General features: G+C 41.6%; 1 protein-coding gene and 1 long non-coding RNA gene across 2 annotated transcripts in view; one reads left to right on the top strand and one right to left on the bottom strand.

The window, feature by feature from the left end:
- GPSM2 (G protein signaling modulator 2) overlaps positions 1 to 18865 on the top strand; it is a 26648-nt gene continuing 7783 nt past the window's right edge. The window contains exons 1-6 of the mRNA XM_064147109.1: positions 1 to 126; positions 10228 to 10542; positions 16183 to 16404; positions 17346 to 17481; positions 17926 to 18068; positions 18571 to 18694. Coding sequence (XP_064003179.1) covers positions 10481 to 10542; positions 16183 to 16404; positions 17346 to 17481; positions 17926 to 18068; positions 18571 to 18694 — 687 coding nt within the window. The 5' untranslated portion in view covers positions 1 to 126; positions 10228 to 10480. The remainder of the gene's footprint in view (positions 127 to 10227; positions 10543 to 16182; positions 16405 to 17345; positions 17482 to 17925; positions 18069 to 18570; positions 18695 to 18865) is intronic.
- On the bottom strand, positions 10339 to 16506 carry LOC135177316 (uncharacterized). Its single transcript, XR_010303032.1, has 2 exons — positions 14921 to 16506; positions 10339 to 12802 (listed from the first exon to the last, which is right to left on the bottom strand). It is a non-coding gene; the product is annotated as an uncharacterized LOC135177316 (long non-coding RNA).

Here is an 18865-nt window from a genome sequence, read left to right on the forward strand (position 1 = left end):
GGTTCGAAGAGCGGCTGCGCGTGGGCGGGCACCGCCCCGTGCTGCCGGCTGCGGCGGGCGCTGAGGGAGCTGCTCCGCTGCCGGGGCCCCACCGGCCCCCCAGACCGCCGCCGTGCCGACGCTCAGGTGAGGTGCGGCCCTGGGCGCGAAGGGACTCTAGGGGGCTGCGAAGGCGGCGGGTCGCGTTGTGGGCGCAGCGGTGAGCGCTGGATGCCAGGAAGGAGAGGCTTTTCGGCTGGTGGCCGCCGTGCCGCACGGGGCCGCCTGGGCCAGGTGGGATCGCCGAGTCCTGAGTGCAGGTTCAGCTGCAGTGCCAGCTCCCTCGATCCTGGTCTCACAAGGTTGCAGCGGCCTTTACCGCCCAGCCGCTTCCGAGCGGCCTGACGTGCTGGTGAGCAGACAGCGCATGGTCAGCTGTAGAGAGCTGTGTTTGCACCTGAAGTCTGCCGTTAACGGCTGTGAGGTGGTGCTTCCACTGCCTGGTAACCTACACAGCCAGCCTTTATGTACTGCCACGGAGAGATCACCCGCGTTTCTCTGCAGCGAATCGGTAGCAAGATGGCATTACATTAGGTGTCTTAAATCAGCTGTGTGCTTAATGAGATTGCTGAGGATGCTAATGAAATATTTTTGCCGGGGGGGGGGTGAGGTAATGAAAGAAAGGAACCAAAGTGCCTGTGGTTGCACTGTGAGGAGTGAAGTACAGAGGGAACAAGCTCTAAACTGTGAAAGAATGCGAGTTGGTATCTTGTGGAATGTTAAAAGCGAAATTCTGTCACACCTAGTCTTCCTTGGCCACCAAACACTAGCGTTTGCTAGTGCGGTTCACCCCATTCCTTTTTGAACAGAGGAACATAGCTCATCAGGAATTGTTCTTTATTCCTTTATTGACCTGATGGCCAAGATAAACCTTTTGCCCTTCCTGGAAGCTGTGGCCTTTCTGCTGTTGTAGCCTTTTCAGCCTCGTGTGCTGTTGCTGTTCGATTCTTGCCAGCGAGCTTCAGGGCACATCCATCCTGGGTTGCCATGGAGGGCTGCGCAGCCATCTCAGAACCTGCTGAGTCTTGCATCTCCGAAAGAGCAATTAAGAGATTTGAGTCTTTCCTTCAATTTGTGTTTGAAAACTTTAGACCTTTTGTTGAGCTCATAATTTTATTAATACAGAAAATATAGGGGGAAAAGGTTATCTTTGCAATGCAGTTCTAAATTCTTTGCTTATGATGTTTTTATGGTTCATTTAAACTAATTCGTGGGCCTCTGCCACTGTTCCTTCTTACTAGTTCTGTTAATGGTTACCTAATCTTCTGATTTGTGGTTATGCATCCCTCTTTGTAGGGAAGGACTTTATACTTTCAGTTACTTCTGTGTAAAGCTGAGACAAAACTTGCCGGAAACTTAAGGCAGCTTTATTGGACTAGAAGAAGCTTATGAGGGTTTTGTTTGTTGGTTTGTTTCAAACGCTCCTGTAACTCTTTCTGACATATTAAAATTTCTTCCCACAAATTATTAAATCCTGCCTAGACCTTGTAACTTAGGATCTTGATTTTATTTAAGTGTTTTCTTTAAGCTTTTAAAGTTATCATCTAAATGGAAGTGTTTATGTTTAAGGAGTAATGATCCATCTTAAGACTTCATGAAGAATTACCCTGTTGTTGCCATTACTGTTCCTGTGAATGAAACAGTAGATAGATACCAGCTGAAGAAAAGAAGGCATAACTTTTGTTTAGCTAGTTAATAGTAATTCTGCTATACAAATTATTCTATACATAAAAATATTGTTCTCTGGAAGACCAGAGTATTAGGAATGTAAAATAGAGGAAAAATAGAAGCAAAAGAACTGGTAAGAGATGTTCTGAAACATACCATGGCATAGTAAGAATTTTAAGGAGCCTTTGGGGATAATGTAGTCTAAATCCCCCTGCTAATGCAGGTCCACCTAGAGCAGGTTATACAGCAACACATCCAAGCAGGTTCCATAAGTCTTCAGAGATGAAAGCTCCACAACTTCTCAGGGCAGCATGTTCCAGTGCTCTGTCAGCTTCAAAGTAAAGAAGTTTTTCCCCAAGTTCAGATGAAACTTCCTTTGTCCCAGTTTGTGCCTGTTGCCTCTTGTCTTGTTGCTGAGCACCACTGAAGAGAGGCTGGCCCCATCCTCTGGACCCCTGCCCTTTACATATTGTTAAGCATTGATAAGATTCCCCCCTTGGTTTTCTTTAGGCTAAATAGCCCCAGGTCTTTTGGCCTCTCCTAAGAGAGATGCTCCAGTTTCTTCATAACCCTCTGCTGGACTGTATCCCATAGCTCCTTGTCTCTTGCACTGGGGAGCCCAGGACTGGACACAATAGTCCAGATGTGGCCTCATTAGGGTGGGGCAAGGAGAATGGATGTGCTGATAACACTCTCCTGATGATGAAGGTGAGCCAGCAGTGTGCCCAGGTGGCCAAGAGAGCCAATGGCATCCTGACCTGTATCAGGAACAGTGTGGCCAGTAGGATGAGGGAGGTTATTCTTCCCCTGTGCTCAGCACTGGTCATGCCACACCTTGAGTCCTGTGTCCAGTTCTGGGCTCCTCAATTCGAGAGAGATGTTGAGGTGCTGGAATGTGTCCAGAGAAGGGTGACAAGGCTGGTGAGAGGCCTGGAACACAAACCCTATGAGGAGAGGCTGAGGGAGCTGGGGTTGTTTAGCCTAGAGAAGAGGAGGCTTGGGGATGATCTCATTGCTGTCTACAATTACCTGAAGGGAGGCTGTAGCCAGGTGGGGTTGATCTCTTCTGTCAGGCAACCAGCAACAGAACAAGGGGACACAGTCTCAAGTTGTGCTAGGGGAGGTCTAGACTGGATGTTAGGAGGAAGTTGTTGGCAGAGTGAGTGATTGGCATTGGAATGGGCTGCCCAGGGAGGCGGTGGAGTCACTGTCCCTGGAGGTGTTCAAGCAAAGCCTGGATGAGGCACTTAGTGCCACAGTCTAGTTGACTGGCTGGGACTGGGCGATAGGTTGGACTGGAGCATCTTGGAGGTCTCTTCCAGCCTGGCTGATTCTATGATTTCTGGTATACCTCGAGATATACCATTGACCTTTTTGACCCATTTCTGGTTTGTGGAAGTAGTGTTGATAATACTCGTATGTACTGTTATGTAGTTACATGCAACACTGAACAGATTGCTAATGTTGAGCTGCCTCTTGGGCACTCTAGTTTGGCAGTGTTAGAAGAACATGAATTTGTTCAGTATATCAAAAACTTAGGTGTGTTATAAAACTCTTGCTAATATGAAGGAAATATTTAATGCAGCTGAATTACAGGAAATATTAAAAAATAGAAACAGTACAAGATCTACAAAGAAGTATTTCTAAATCTTTATGTCTTTACTATTTCTGTTTGCTACTCTTGTTTTGCTGCTGTTGTCCTGATAGTGTTTTGTTCCTTTCATGCAACACTTCCAAGCCTGTACTTTACACTACATTTTACTGGATTAGACTTGTGGTCAACCTGCTTTTACTAGTTTAAGTGCAAATAGCCACCGTTTTGTGCCAGACTACTTCCATCTGGTGTTCTTTTGCATAGTATAGCATGCTCTATTTCCCAAACTAAAGGTACTTTAGTGATTGTCTTTTTGGCTGGGAGAGGCTTGAGATTCAGTAATATGTTAGTTTGTGTGATTGTCTCCAGTAAGCAGAAGGAGCAACGGTCAAAAATACATTCAGAACTCATTAACAAAACTCTGCAGTGTTTTTTTGGTAATACAGTTTCAGCTTAGGCTAAGAAAAAAAGGATCACAAGTTACTGCTTAATCATGAACTGTCATTGAAATCTGTTGTGGCATTTAAACACTTGGAAGTTGCAAATCTCATGCCCTGTTGTGGGATGTATGGAAAGATGGCAGCGTGGTGTTTGGTTTTAGTCTCTGAATGACAATATGTAAAAACTTGGAACTTGTTCTGGTAAAACAGAAGATGTGAATAATTATGAGTTAGTCTGATTTTGCCCTTTTTATTTGATGCAAAGAGAGGATGTTCTTGTATTACCTTCTTGTATCTGAAAAACTAATCTTATTGTATTTAGAATTGGTTTTCAGTTACTTGATTAGTTTTATTATGGGGATATTAAGTATATTCTGTTGTCACTTCATGTTCTTTTTCTTTCTTGTCATAGTGTGGGATTGCCTCATTTTAGGATTTAAATAGATGGCTTACATAAACTATCTGTAGGAGTATCCTTATAATAAAGGTGCCTGTGGTTACTTTTGTTAGCTACACCCAGTTCTTCAACTTGCACACTAGGTAGTTATGTACATTAAGTAGCAAGCTGGTTTCCAGCTAAATACAAATTCTCTTAGAGAAAGGATTCTCCATCTGTAAGGATAGTTTGTGGTAGAAGCACTGAGAGGTCCACCTTTGCACCAGTGAACACTGATAGGCTTGTATTATGTGTTCAAGAAAAGACTGGATGAGGCACTTAGTGCCATGGTCTAGTTGACTGGCTAGGGCTGGGTGATAGGTTGGACTGGATGATCTTGGAGGTCTCTTCCAACCTGGTTGATTCTGTGTATCAGTCTAATGTGTGCATCTGTTGCTTCTTTATGTTGCTCTTGCGTGCTAGCTGTTTGCTTGGGTTTTGTTTTTAATCATTCTAAGACTAAGTCACTGTATGGCCTGCATCATTGCCAGATGCCTTAAACCTTCCTGCTTACAAAGGTGTTCTATAGCTTAACTATGCCTAGTAGGGCACCTTCAGATTTGCTAAGTCAGTAGAGTTGTCCTGAAACTGTGACAGTACTCTGGATATACTAGCAATGAGGATGTACAGTTTTGGTCATGTATTGCATCATTCTTAGTGGTTTCTGGCATCTCTTTCTGCTCTTAATTAGTCTTCCAAAAAAAAAGGTATTTACATTTCAATCTGCTTGCTGGGTGAAAAGGTGAAAATATGATGTTTGGAGTCACTGGAGATAGCAGATTGTGTCCAGAAATTTGACTGCCTAAAAGAGCTGCCAGTGATGCTGAAGTACACTGAAGTCTTGGGCATTAACTGGTTAAGAAGGGAGATGAAATAATTTCCTAGGTAATGGAGCCAGTTTTCCATACCTCACTATCAAAATTGTTTTGATTCATTAAAGATAGTTGGCTATGCATCAGTCAGTCTGCCAATAGTGTCTGTCTAGCCTTAAGCTGTCAGTTACCATTTCTTGATTCTCTTTCCACCAGGAAGCTGATGTTTCATATGTAGGAGATAGCTCTGCCTGCATGGTTTGGGGAAGGAGGGGAAACTTTATGTTCCTTCTTCTTGCTCTATACTGTAAGTGAAATTCCAGGCTTGTGGAGCAGTGGGTTGGTAGGGTTGCTTTTTGCTGAAATACTATGAAGTGTGGTTCAAAACTGATCCAATACCAACCCCTTTCATTTTAGGATTGTCTGCAGTATTTAATAATGTTGTAGTTTCATGTTGGTCCATATTTATAAGTCATCACAAGGACTATGATAATGCAGAGGAAGGCGCATCTGAATCAAGAAGATTGGACAATGGTCTTAGTCATTTGCAGCTTGTCTAGTGAGTCTGATACCATAGGATGTTAGGCTGGGTCTTTCCTGTGCTCCATAGTGATTGCAAGCTCATCAGATCAGCTTTATTAGACTCACACCTAGTAGGAGTGTCTGAGGTAGTTGTTTATGAAGCTCAGCTTTTCAGTTCTGCCCTTTGTTAGTGTCTGATGTGTGCAGTGTGCTTGTGTGCTGCTTGTACTGCATGTGCTAAGCCACTGCTTTAAAAGGAGCCCTGTGCTTTATTCCAGAGATACCTGCTCTGTAAATCCATGAGGAGTGATAAAGAGGGTATTGCACAGTGCTTATTGCTCCACAGCATCACTGACACTGAACAAAACCTCAAATTCTGTTCATCAGTGAAAGTGGTGTCTGTGCTGTGCACTAATCAGCTTGTGAGCTTCTGTCTTAAGAGTGGTGCAGAGGCCAGTTTAAAATTGAACTGCAGAGTAGTAACTCTTAGTACAGTTTTCCTTGATTTGGTCTCATAACTAGTCACTTTTACACTGATGAAGGTGTGGAAGCTTTTTCCCAACGTGACACATAGTTAGTTTAGGGTTTATTCACAGGGGACTGTGTATTAGTGCAGAAATGTGAATGATGATGTTTTTAATATGTAAATACAAAATTAAACTTGATACAGGATTTTAAGTTTGTTTATTTATTTATATCCATGCTGTAGCTTATTGCTGCAAGTCAAACTTAGTTCCCCACTGGGAAAGTTGCCTTAATCCTTGAAGCAAGTCTCTATAGCTAGTTATTCCAAGGAAATACAATTTGTACAATTGGTCTACCTCTGTTGGAACGACTTTGGACTCAGTCAGTGCTGTCTCCATCTGGCAGATGCTCCTTTGCCGTGGCTTTGTGAAAAACGGCAGATGTGTAGAGAAGGCATTAATCCATTGTCTCCTTTAGCAAAAAGGCAACAAGAATCTGTTAGATAATTGTCCTTGTCAATACTCAAGTCACCAGTCAGCATACGTCAGCCAGTCAGCCATGCAGCTGTAGATAAGCAGAGCAATACTCCTGGTCCTCTGACAAACTCCAAGAAGAAAGTGTGGGTTGAGGCAACGAAGCAGTGAAGCTGCACCTCTGTCTCCAAATATATTTTGATTACAGGTTCTGTATATTGCTAAGAAATATCTGTGTTAACTTTCTGTTACCAATTAATTTTCACTTGTGTGGGAATACAGTATTCTAGCAAAAACGAAAAGAGATCTGTCCTCGATGTTCAGTGTAACTAAGAACTGCAGGCCAGTTGAAGTATCGATTGTCTGCTATTGTGATAAAATTCATAGTAGGTAATGAAATCTCTTCTGAAATGAAAAATGCCTTAAAACATGAAACACTTGCCTGAAAGTTGTAAAAACTTGGATAATTAGCTTACACAACCGGCTTTTGAGCAAGAAATTACAGCTATTGTTTTATTGCTGTCGACTTGAAGTGTACTGATGGGTGTTAAAGATGAGTTTTGGCTTCTGTAGTTTTTCTTGAGAGTGAGTGAGGCTCTTTCAGGTCTTTCCACTGAACTGAGTCAGTGGTACATGTGTGCTGTTAATGGAAGGGTGAGGAGGACTTTCCTAGGGCATCAGCCCTTGGGTCTTGGGTCTCTTTCTGAGAACATTGGTAATAATTGTATGGAAGATACTAAAGATGTGCAAGCACAGTGGGGTTTCGCTTCTTAGAGCATTGTTGTGTTGGATTCCTTTCAGTATGCACCATGAGTTTTTTAATCTTTAATTTCATTGTAAAATCTGTACAAATCAACAGGTTTATATAGTTGCAGACAATCAAGTTAAAAGTACTTTCATAGAGTATAGTAAGGAATTGAGTCTAAAAACACCTTGCCAAGCAAACACCTAGCTTCTCTATCTCTGTAGCTTTCATATAAGTCTTTGGTTTAATAGAAAAGAATGAGAAGTTATTTTTTAGTCGGTGATAAGTAGATTGTTTAGACAAAGCATTGAAATGAGGCAATTAGCTCTTTACTGATGGTTTCATTGAATATCCTTAGCTATTTATAGATAGGTTGGATAAACCCTAACTGTGGCTCACCATTTTCTCTTGGTAAAATACCTGATTTGTTTACTGTGGGGTATAAACTGGCTGCTACATTTGATTGTCTAACCTCTGTTTTGCTTTATTTGATTTTGGAGAGAGATGGTGGTGTTGAGTTTGGTTTTGGTATCGTACTGCTGTGTGATTAGTAACATCAGTGTAATTTTCCACTTCTGAAGGAGGCCAAATCTTTTTCCTGGGTGCTTTCTTGCACCTTTTTTGAAATTACAAGCAAGTTAGGGCTGCCTGCATTTGATAGCTGCAGTGGCAAAGCCATGCATTTTGAAGTTATGTCTGTAACTTCACTTCTCTGTTTATGCCTTCCTGAAAGGGGGCTCTTTAACACGGATATGGCTTTTGCATTGTTCAGAGTTAAGGGGAGAATGAATTCAGTGCAGCTGCTGTGCATTAACATAGATGTTTTTCCTGGTAAGCACCAAGTGCTTTTTTTCATGCTGTGTGAAGCTTTAAGTAGAAATACAAGCTGAGGAGAAAGCCTGTTTCACAGCTAGCAGAGCAGGGTTATCTCCTGATTAATGTTAATTCCCTAGGCTCTTCTGCTGAAGTACTGTGTCCTCTGAGCCTGGTCACACAGAGGTACTCTGAATAGTGGCATCCATTGGTAAAGCAAGGCGCAGTTTGATATACTGTAATCCTCCCAAGGCCAGTTTATGCCTGTGGAAGTGTTTATTGATCTCCACCTTTTCAGTTTTGTGTTCACCACTCTAATCAATGTGCTTTGAAGTTTGCTTGCTGCTTTGCACACTGGCAAGGCTGAAGGCATAACTTAACATCCCAGTGAGTTATGGGTGAAGGAAGTGAGATATGAAGACCAGACCCAGTATTTTTTGTTGGCTCTGTGATCATGATGTGTTGGCCAACTCGGGTGAGTCAGTATCACCATCCCAAGACCAGGAATGTGCCATATGGTCAGTAAGGAGGGAAGAAGGCAGAAGTTGTGCTTCCAGCTGGTGGACAGTGGTGGCATAAGGGAGATAGATGGAGTATGAGGATGGAAATGTATTTCAGATAAAACTAAGTCATAAACTGCTGATGTGTGCTACTGTAGTGCTAAAATAACTGACATTTAAATATAACTTTTAAAATTCATTTTGGCATTTTATTTCTTGAAAAAGGCTTCTTGAATGATTTAGTTGATTTCAATTACAGTAGAAATATAGAATTACCACCCACATTATTCCATGATCCATGGCAGTTGTTGAAGTACACACTTCATAGCTTGCAACGTGTGATAATTTGCATGAGCATATCCATCTGCGGAAGAGACCTTTCGGTTCCCTTCCATTTGATGAGCAGTACAAATGCTTCTGGGTGTTCATGGGTGGTTGCTGGAGATTGGGTGGCTTACATCTACCTGCTTGTATGAGTTATCTGATCTGAGGTTTGGACAAACTTCCGGAGAGTAAATACCTATAGCATAGCCTTCCCAGTATGTGGGTTGCAGTGCTATTGTAAACTGTGTGTGTCACACTTTGTAATTGCAAAAATACACCCACGCCCTCTTGTTGATGCCAAACAATTCTAATGGTGAGCATGGAAGGACAAAATAGACCATCCACATTGTTCCAGTTAAATGGCTGTTTGAGGGTGCTGTCAGGGTAGGGTGTGATAAGAAGCATGAATCTTCACGGCTGCTGCTTGATAAAACTGAGAGGAGAAGGCATGGCCCACGCTGACAATTAAATACAGGGAGGGCAACAGCTGTAAATAAGAGCTCTCTTCTTGTCTTTTGACATGTCTTGATGAAATATGCATTTATGGATTGCACAACTATATGTTTACTTGAAAAGGAAGGCGATATTAGCAGTGAGCAATAAATACGTCAAATCCTCTACTAAAAATATGCCCAAAAGTGGGTAACGTTTTGAATACAGAGTTTCTTTTCTGCTCATCTTTTCCCTGCCAGCCTAAATACACCAAATGCCTAGGTGTTGGCTGTTTCCACCCCTTTGACGGAGAGTATTTGTCATATGATAGTCCTGAATAATTTTAGAATGTGGGGGCAGTTTAAAAAAGCAAACAAATAAAACAACAAGAAGGAAAAAACCTAACCCCACAAAATCCCCACCCCCGCCCTATACCTTCCCCCTATACTTTTGGGAGGAGAGAGAGGAAAGGAGAACAAAGCTTAAATCTCTTCTGTCTTCTGCACTCGTTCACGGTGGAATGATCTCCAGAATGAGGGACCTCTAGATGGGATTTTGCCAGTGAGTCCTGACTGCTGTGAGACTTCAGCTTATTAGCAGAGTTTCAGTGTTACTGTTCACAGATAAAGCAGTTTGTGATCGGTTTCATCTTACACCTTTCATTCTGTAGCTTTCATCCTTTAAGCTGTTTGCTTGGAACTTCATGAAGCCAAAGAATACTAACTAGAGCAAATGAAAGTTTCTAACAGAAAAGGGAGCATTAGTTGTTGGTAAGCTTCCTTTACTGGCTTGCTTGCCTACAGGAATTGCCGCATATATGTAGAAGGCTTTGGCTTTAAGTTCTTGATTGATGCTTCCTGCTTGGTATGAGTAGTGTTATGCTTTTACATCATCTGCAAATGGTTGTGAGTTATTAACTGACTGTGAGACTTAAAGCCAAGCATCTTCTGTGTTCCCTTTGCAGAAACACAGCCGGATGGACCTTAAAGGGCCACAGATGAAAGAACTTGAACACGTTTCTGAAGGTTTAAGATGTGTCTGACAGTCACCTCCTAATCTTAGTAATAAAGAAGAGTTTTTCAACAGGAGCTTAGGATATCTTTATTCCACCTTATTAATATACATACTAACTGGAATGGTGTTCTGACAAGAAATCTCCATAGTAAAGTACTTACCCTACTACACAACAATATTTTCTCTACTGATAATGCAACTCAATGGAGGAAAATAATGTTTCGATAAGCATGCCTGAAGATCGTTCCTTTCATGTGCGATACAGGTAAGACTCTGTTAACTTCAGTGTGGATGATTAAGTGCTATTAATAACAGAAAACTAAACAAGTTGTAAGAAATAGGTTGTTACTAGTCTTGTTGAAACTGAAAGCTAAAACCTCCTTTTTTCAGTTTCTGACCTATGAAGATTCCTTTTGTTATGCAGTAGATGATATTTCTGTAGTGCCATGGTTGTATAGTATGAGAACCATGTGTGGTTACAGTAGTGCATGACTGTATTTCTTTGTATTTCTGATGGAATGATATGAAGCATGGTCCCTGCATGGTAATACTCTCTCTTCTTCTGTCTTTTGGGCTGCACATGCAAATTTATTGGGATTTGTCTGCCAAAATTCTCTGCACTTGTCCCAGTTATTGCTTCTGTGAAGGATGAATTTTTAGGTGTGCTGTCATCTAGACCAATGTTTCCCTTGCTTAAAAAAGAGTTGATTGAGAGACAGGAACTGCTTTGATATCTTGGACTAAAAATGCACTGTTATTGCAAGCTGAGAGGCTATGTGATTTGCCTTCTGAGAGCATTTATCATCTTCCTTCTGGAATCCCGTTTACAGATACAAGACAACGTCAGCACTGTAGACTCACTCTAATGAACCTGAACAACAGAGGCATTGTGGAGTGTGCGGTGTTTGGGGTGGCTGGTGTTTGGAAGGGTAAATCATGTAGCTTGGTCAATAGGAAGGGACAGCAGAACACTGGAAGTAATTGTTTTAGAACACATAAAAAGCAGCATTGTTGGTATGTGCTCCTCTACCCTGGTCCTTGCTTTGGAGGCCTTTTCATTGTAAGCTAACAGGAGCAGAGAACTACCTTAATTTGTCAGGCATCACATACTATGGCTTAAAATGAATGCTGAAAACATTCCAGCAGTGTTAGCATGCTGTTGGACTGGCTTTCTTCCATTTCATAGAGCACAGTGTTTATTCTGCTTAGCAGTGTAGTTAGCAGGAGGAGCTTTTTCATGGACATTAAGGAGAAAATTAGCAAATGAACTGTATTTTACTCTCTGATGTCTTTATTTTGCTAAAATATTGATATGGTGGCTTTGACAGCAGGAATCCCTACACGTGTGAGCATTGTATTTCGTTGCTAAGCATTTCTGAAATGTATCTAACTCCCAGCATTATACCCATGCTGCTGTTCTTGGTCCTCCCCAGACAGCTGCAGAAGATCCTTGAGCACTCTTTAATAAAAGCAGGAGCTGTTCAGACTACTATTATAGAAGTCAATAAATGGAGAAAGCCAGGGAGCCAATTGTCTGCTGTAAACTGACAAGCCAAAAATAACTTCAGAACATTTGGCAAGCACAGTGAGGGTACTTTGTGCTGTGTTTCAGTATAGGCTTGAATGATACTGGGTAACAACAAAAACATACATAGAATCATAGAATCAACCAGGTTGGAAGAGACCTCCAAGATCATCCAGTCCAACCTAGCACCCAGCCCTATCCAGTCAACTAGACCATGGCACTTACTAAACCTTTCTGTAAGGGCAGTAATCTGATGGACATTTTAAAATCATCAGGGCATAATCCTTTTAATTCCTTTTCAACCATTAAACTTTAAAAAAAATTAAACTGCAAATTCAGTATGTTTAATTCAACATTTATGGTGACTTCATGGCTATAATTTGGGGAGATCTTCTTTGGTTGCAGTTTAAAATCTAATACAGGAAAGAATAGGTCATAAATGATTAGGGTACTGGTGTTACTTCTCAGCATTCCAAAGTTTCTTACTCATTAGTCGGAAGTATTGTACCAGGCTCGTTTGTCCCTCACACTGCTTTTCCTTCCCACTGGGATTCCAACAGAACTTTAAAATGAAGCAGGTGGGCTAAGGAAAGGCTTTGCTTTGTGTCTGCATCTTACTGTGCAAGCTATTTCTTTCTCCCTGCTGTAGTTGACCAGCTGTAAAAATGCTTATGCTGGTGTAAGGAAATTATTTTTTTTCTTCCTGTGTTTTGTTTTAATGTCCTAAAACAAAACACTGAAGTTATGAAATTAAATTAATAAGTGATCTATAGAGTAAATGCTTGTAGAACTTTCTTATCTCAGCCTGCTAAATTCATACACCAAAACCTTGTAACTGCTTTTATCTTGGCTGGAGCAGAAGAATCCACAATTCAGGTGTGTAGGTGTTTTAAGTACCAATGTGTGTTGGTTTCTAAGTTTGCCATCAAGCTCAGTCTGACTAAACACAGCATTGCAGTGGAAGCAGAGTTATTTTGTTGGTTGTATACATCTGCATTGCCTATAGAAACAGAAAAATAAGGGCAGGAGTCAAGTAGTCATCTTTTCTATAGGATGCTGTGGCATTAGTAACTTAATGCATCTGATTAAAAGATAGAGAGGGTAGCTTTTGTATCTAGGCATGTTACGTGTATTGGCATGTTCCATGGCAAATTGCATGGCAGCTTAGTTTACCCCCAACAACAAGAAATCCTTAGTGCAAACTGAATGGTGTAAAACTTCATTGTATTTAGAGGTTGTGGTAAATGATGAGTTTTCTCTTCTTTGGCCTTATTTCTTACCACTTCTCTGTCCTTTGTGGTAAAATGAAAACAGCGAAGGAAGGGAGACTCCCAAATGAACCAACAGGGAGGCTTGGATGGGGGCATATGCATAGGGGTTAGATTGCTGTAAACAAAGATTCAAAAGAGAATGTGAAGAAGGTCAGAGAAGAACAATGGTGGAAAAAAAATATAGGTTGAGGAGGAGGGGAAGGAGGGGGAAAAAAATAGTCAAAGCAAGCCAGGCAAGATGAAAAGCTTAGAGGGACAGATAAAGATGAGGTAGTTTTACAAATGAGGAATTATTCAGGAGATGCCAGCTTTCCAGAGAACAGGCCCAGGCAACTAGAAACAGCATACCAAAATGAAGCTCTGTGTGACTATTTCCACAGTAATATCTGGAAGAACATTATCCTGTTCAGCAAGACCAGAATTGCATTAGAAGTACACAGATGAATGGGCCTTGTTCCCCTCTCCCCTCCTCCGCCGATTCAATGTGTCCTTTGTTTAGCCACTGGGTGTTGAATAAATAAGTGATTGAATTCAGCCTGGGGAACAGAGAAAGTAATTTCATATGGCCCTTATAACTATTTAATGACTTCCTAAAACATTGATAAGCTAGCCCTGTCTAGCCTGCTGACATATTCTTTAACCATGAGTAGTGACTGTTAAAACAGGCTCTGAGAACGTTCCTGTGAGGTGATGGGGTTTGGGAACTGTGGAAAGAAATAGTTCATTTTTACTGTTATTTCGTAACTTATTTAGGTTTTTAAATTGTGGAAGCTCATTAAGAATGGGTCCAAATGGACTTACAGGTTTAAGCTGCTGTACAGATTCTAGCAACCTATAAACACAACCTTTCTAGTGTTGCATTCAGGACTAGTGTTAAATTTTGGGCTCTGTTTACTCAAAACAATTACTGGTTGAATTGACATACTTTAATAAGAGTTGATTTTCATCAGACTGGGGATAAGCCTTAGCTTTGTCATGACTTATGTTCTGCAGGGGAAAAAAACCCAAATCTTTCATTTTTATATGTTTTATTAAGTCTGGAGTAGCAAAGTGGAAGATTATGTTTCAAGTTGCTTGGTGAAACGATAGCACTGCCTTTGGCATTTGGCAGCCTTTGGCATTGTGTGAAATGAACTGGATGCAGTGCATCAGGAAAATTACCTGTCCCCAGCATTCCCTGCTGCTGTCCTTGTGCCCTTCTGCACTGTGCCTTATCCTCATAGATGAGGTAGCCTTACAGAGCAAGAGTCCAGTCTGGCTTTCTGACATGAACACATTTTGCTGAAAGCTCTACCATTGTTAGCTGTTCAGGCTAAAAATCTGGAGGCCTGAATGTGGTTCTGCAGTGGTCTAAGACTTTGCACTAAGGAGCACCATATTTTCTATCCATCACTTTAATTGGACATGGCAGTTAACATGAGGTGCCCGGAGAGCACCTCTTCAGATAGGATTAAGATTACCCAATGAAGTGTTTCAAGTCTTAAACCTTCAGTTGCTGATGGTGTAATCATTTCTGCCTGTACTTAACTGTACTTAATCATTTCTGCCTTTTTGGGCCTTCCATTCAACACATGCACAATGCAGTAAGAACCAGGTTGTGTGTTGCAGCAAATGGCAGTGCTGTAACTTCTCTGGGAAGCATTTCCAAACCTAAAAACACTGCTTGTGTTATGGATAACCAGCCTGAGAAGTTGGGCCTGGCAAGAGCTTCACACCCAAGTTCTCCTTTATTGCCTGCATCTTTGCCAGCTACCAAGCAGCCAGTATTTTTAACTGCAAGAGTGCAATATGTCTGTCATCTCGTTGTGCTTAACTTGTGGGATGTCGAAGACCAGCAGGTACGGTACCGTTTTGTGTTGGCAGTTGATTTTCCTTACGATCCAAATTCTTCCTGTTCTCTGGACAGTCAGTGGATTTTCAAAGATTTCCTTCTTGCTCAGGTTTCAGTAGAATGCTGTGGAGCTTCCTTCTGTCTGATTTAGGGAAAAAAAAGAGCTGTAAACGTTGCAGGTAAGTTAAATACTGCTTCGCTGCGTCTCTTTAAAACTGTTGTCTTCTGGTGTTGCCATGAAAATAACTTAGGAAACAACAAACGTTTGATTGTTGCTATTATTGATCTGTGCATATGAAATGGTTTTGGCAATTCAATTCTATAAATAGTTTGTTCTTACAACTGGGTAAATAGCAAATTATGACTTAATGAGGGTACCTTCAATTACGTAAGATGCTCTGAAATGTTTGTACGTGATCATTAGCACTGAAATGAGACCTTTTGTACACTGAAATTCACAGCAACAAAGATATGTCTGAATGCTTTGTTTACTGCATAAAATGTAGCCTGCACATTCTGCTAGAAATGAATTCATCAATATCTTTTTTGCTGCTTGCAGTATCTTGTACCTGTGTAATGATACAATTATGTGTAATAATAATCTCATAATAAAGACCATTCCTGTGGCTCCTGGAATGCTGGCATCTCAGCAGAGTAACTTGGATTGATACTTTCTTGTTGACTCAATCTAGACCTTTTTTCTTTAGACTCAGAATTTTCACAGCATTGCCATTATAGGAAATGATGAAGTGTTGAATTATGTAAGAAACAATTTTGGGGAAAATAGTAATGATCTCTGGTACACAGCAATATTTGCATTGGTTTTTTCTTCCATGTGACATTTTGCAGGTGACTGTGGCATCAGTCTGAAAATACAAGTGCTTGCATACTTAACATCAGTATTTGCTAGGAATAGCATTTAGGTTGCTATGCTGAAGTTATCTAGATGGTGAAATCAATGCAATTTTGAATCCTACAGGGGCTATATATAGACAAAGGTAGTGCCTGGATTTTCTCCTTGGGACATAAAGGAATGAAAACACAAAGCTGAAGCTATTTGTTCTCATGTTATACCTGCTCTTCACAGCTGAAGTTGCCATGTCCATTTCACCATTAGTTTCTATACTGTTGTAGTGCCAAGCTCATTGCTTGTAACGTGGTGCTGACTCCTTGCCCTGGGTACCGATGATCTGAGTCAAATGCCTTCTGTAGAAATGAGGCTGCTGGACAAAACACTGCATCTAGAGTGACTGTTTTTCTTTTACTTAAATTGTGCAGGATGGAGGCTTCCTGCCTAGAGCTGGCTCTGGAAGGTGAGCGCCTGTGTAAAGCAGGGGACTGCCGAGCTGGTGTGTCCTTCTTTGAAGCAGCTGTTCAGGTTGGAACTGAAGATTTAAAAACACTCAGTGCTATTTACAGCCAGCTAGGCAATGCCTATTTCTACTTACATGAATATGCAAAGGCCTTGGAATACCATCACCATGATTTAACTCTTGCAAGGTAATCTCTCCTCCTTTAACCACCTTCTCCACTTCATCCCATTCTCGTGAGATGAGCAGGTGACTGCTCATTTTCCTACAAAACCCTGCTCTCACTATGGGGTAATGAGAGAATGTGTTGATGGCAGAGGGCTTAGGGTGTCGAGTGCCCCTTAACCTGGGGGCTAGTTCTTGGTCTGACACCAGAATCTAGGACTAACTGAAACCTCACTGTGTTTGTGGGTAATTAACTGGCCTCTTTAAATCCGTCCTTTCTTTACCCTTTCCTGTTCCAAAACCTCAGTCTTTCTGGTTCTCCAGCACCTTAAGCTGCCTTACTGTTTACTAGACAGAACTCCTGTTTCTCTGTGTAAAACTCCTGATGCTGTGACATCTGAACTCCCCGTGCAATTCATACGCTGTTTACGCATCCGACTTGTAGTGGGTTAGTATGAAGCCTATGAAAGACACAGGCACTCAATGTACCTCACCTCCGTTTAGGCCCAGATCTGTTATTCCTCTTGCCATAACCTGTTCTAGTGCTGTAGCCCTCAGTATCACAGTCTGTGCGGTCCAGCAGCAGGCTTTGGCCTTAGTCTCATTTAACATGGAGAAATGCAGTATTACCTCTGAGCTTTCTGTGGGACCAGTGTGCTTGTAAACAGTACAAGGCTGTGACAGTCAAGTAAAACCTCTTTCTGGTGCTGGGACTGCCCTTCTATGTAATCATTAGGAATGTCTCTTTTCTATTCCTGAAATAAGCATTAGGGTTTTTTTAATAGACATGTTAAGTGCACAAACAGCACCACCAAAATGACTTGTCTGTAACCACAACTGACTTGAGGTATAAAATGAACTGGATGTATATGCACTGACATGATCATCATCTCTATTCCTAAATTCTTCTAATTTTGGTTTCAAATTACACACTATTAACTGAGTGCTTTGCTTGTGCAATTCTAGGACAATTGGAGATCTACTGGGAGAAGCTAAGGCTAGTGGGAATCTTGGCAACACATTAAAGGTACTTGGGAATTTCGAAGAAGCTATAGTTTGTTGTCAGAGACACTTGGATATCTCCAGAGAGCTTAATGATAAGGTAAGAATTTCTTAGGAATATGGGAGTAAACTGCTAATCCATATTACTGGATGAACCCTGTTGTACTGCTGATGAGCATGTCACCTTTTCCAGGGAAGAGATACTGTCTACTAGTCAGGTAATAATCTGTTAGCTGTAAGACAGCTGTTTGCACCTGGAAAAGATGGTAGATTAATAAAGACCCCCTTTTCTAGTTGTGGGTTTGGTTTTGAATGTAATTTTTAATGGAAATTGGTCCTGAGGACTCTGTATCTTGCACCTCAAAAAAGAAGTAGGCAAAACAATTGGAGGAATGTGACTGGGTGGGAGTAAGGTGGGTGGTGAGAAAGTGTTCAGAATGGGCAGAGCATACATTGACAACCAGTTAACAAACATTTTCCCACCTGTGGATGTACTTGCAGTCATGACATGACTGAAGCATGCCTTACTGTACTTCTGGTTTAGGTTGGAGAAGCAAGAGCACTCTATAATCTGGGAAATGTCTATCACTCTAAAGGGAAAAATGCAGCTAGTGCTGGGACTCACGACCCAGGGGAACTTCCAGATGATGTGAAAAATGCTTTACAAAAAGCTGCCAATTATTATGAGTAAGTAGTAGCTTAAAATGTTGGTGATTGAGAGAGTATTAGATTATTGGGAGATCTGTGGTGTCACGAATGGCACAGAACAGTGGTTTTCCCCTTTAGAACTGGAGAGCACGCTGGTTTTGATTGTCCACACTTTTAGTGCACCTCTTACTGCCTGGCAAGACCTTCCCTTAGGTTAGAATCCAGCAGTACTCTTGAAACCAGACTGAGCAACTAGCAGGGCCTCGCTGTACCTGTAGATAATGTACCTCTGTAACTAGAAGAGGGCGCACCAGCTTAGCTAAGAATGCAGTTCAGTACCTGACAGGAAATGTGCCCTACTCAGTGAAGGCCTTATGGTTGCATAAATGCCGTTCAATAGACCAAGGTAGACTGCCTCTACCTTTTCCTTTATGAAGATGGAAAGATTTTGTAAAATGTTATTATTTAAATGCCTGTAAGTTAAAACCCCAAATCCTTGTAAAAGTCTCTGGTCTTCTCCTTCTGTGCTCCCCCAAAACAGGGAAAACCTTACACTGGTGACAGAGCTGGGAGACAGAGCAGCACAAGGGCGTGCCTTTGGGAACTTGGGAAACACACACTATCTGCTGGGCAACTTCAGGAGTGCAGTTCTAGCCCACGAACAGGTACAACACGGTGCTAGTCAAGAGCGGTGTTACAGGGAAGTATTTGCAGCCCCTGATGGTGGTTACCTGTGTAACACTGCAAGCTTTCCAATGCAGGTTTTACATCTTACTGACGCGGCTTTGCAAGCAGGGCTGCCCTTCAGAAGAGGTGGGGAAGCCATGAGTGTCATT

The sequence above is a fragment of the Pogoniulus pusillus genome, chromosome 8 (genome assembly GCF_015220805.1).
Source record: "Pogoniulus pusillus isolate bPogPus1 chromosome 8, bPogPus1.pri, whole genome shotgun sequence".
Classification (NCBI taxonomy): domain Eukaryota; kingdom Metazoa; phylum Chordata; class Aves; order Piciformes; family Lybiidae; genus Pogoniulus; species Pogoniulus pusillus.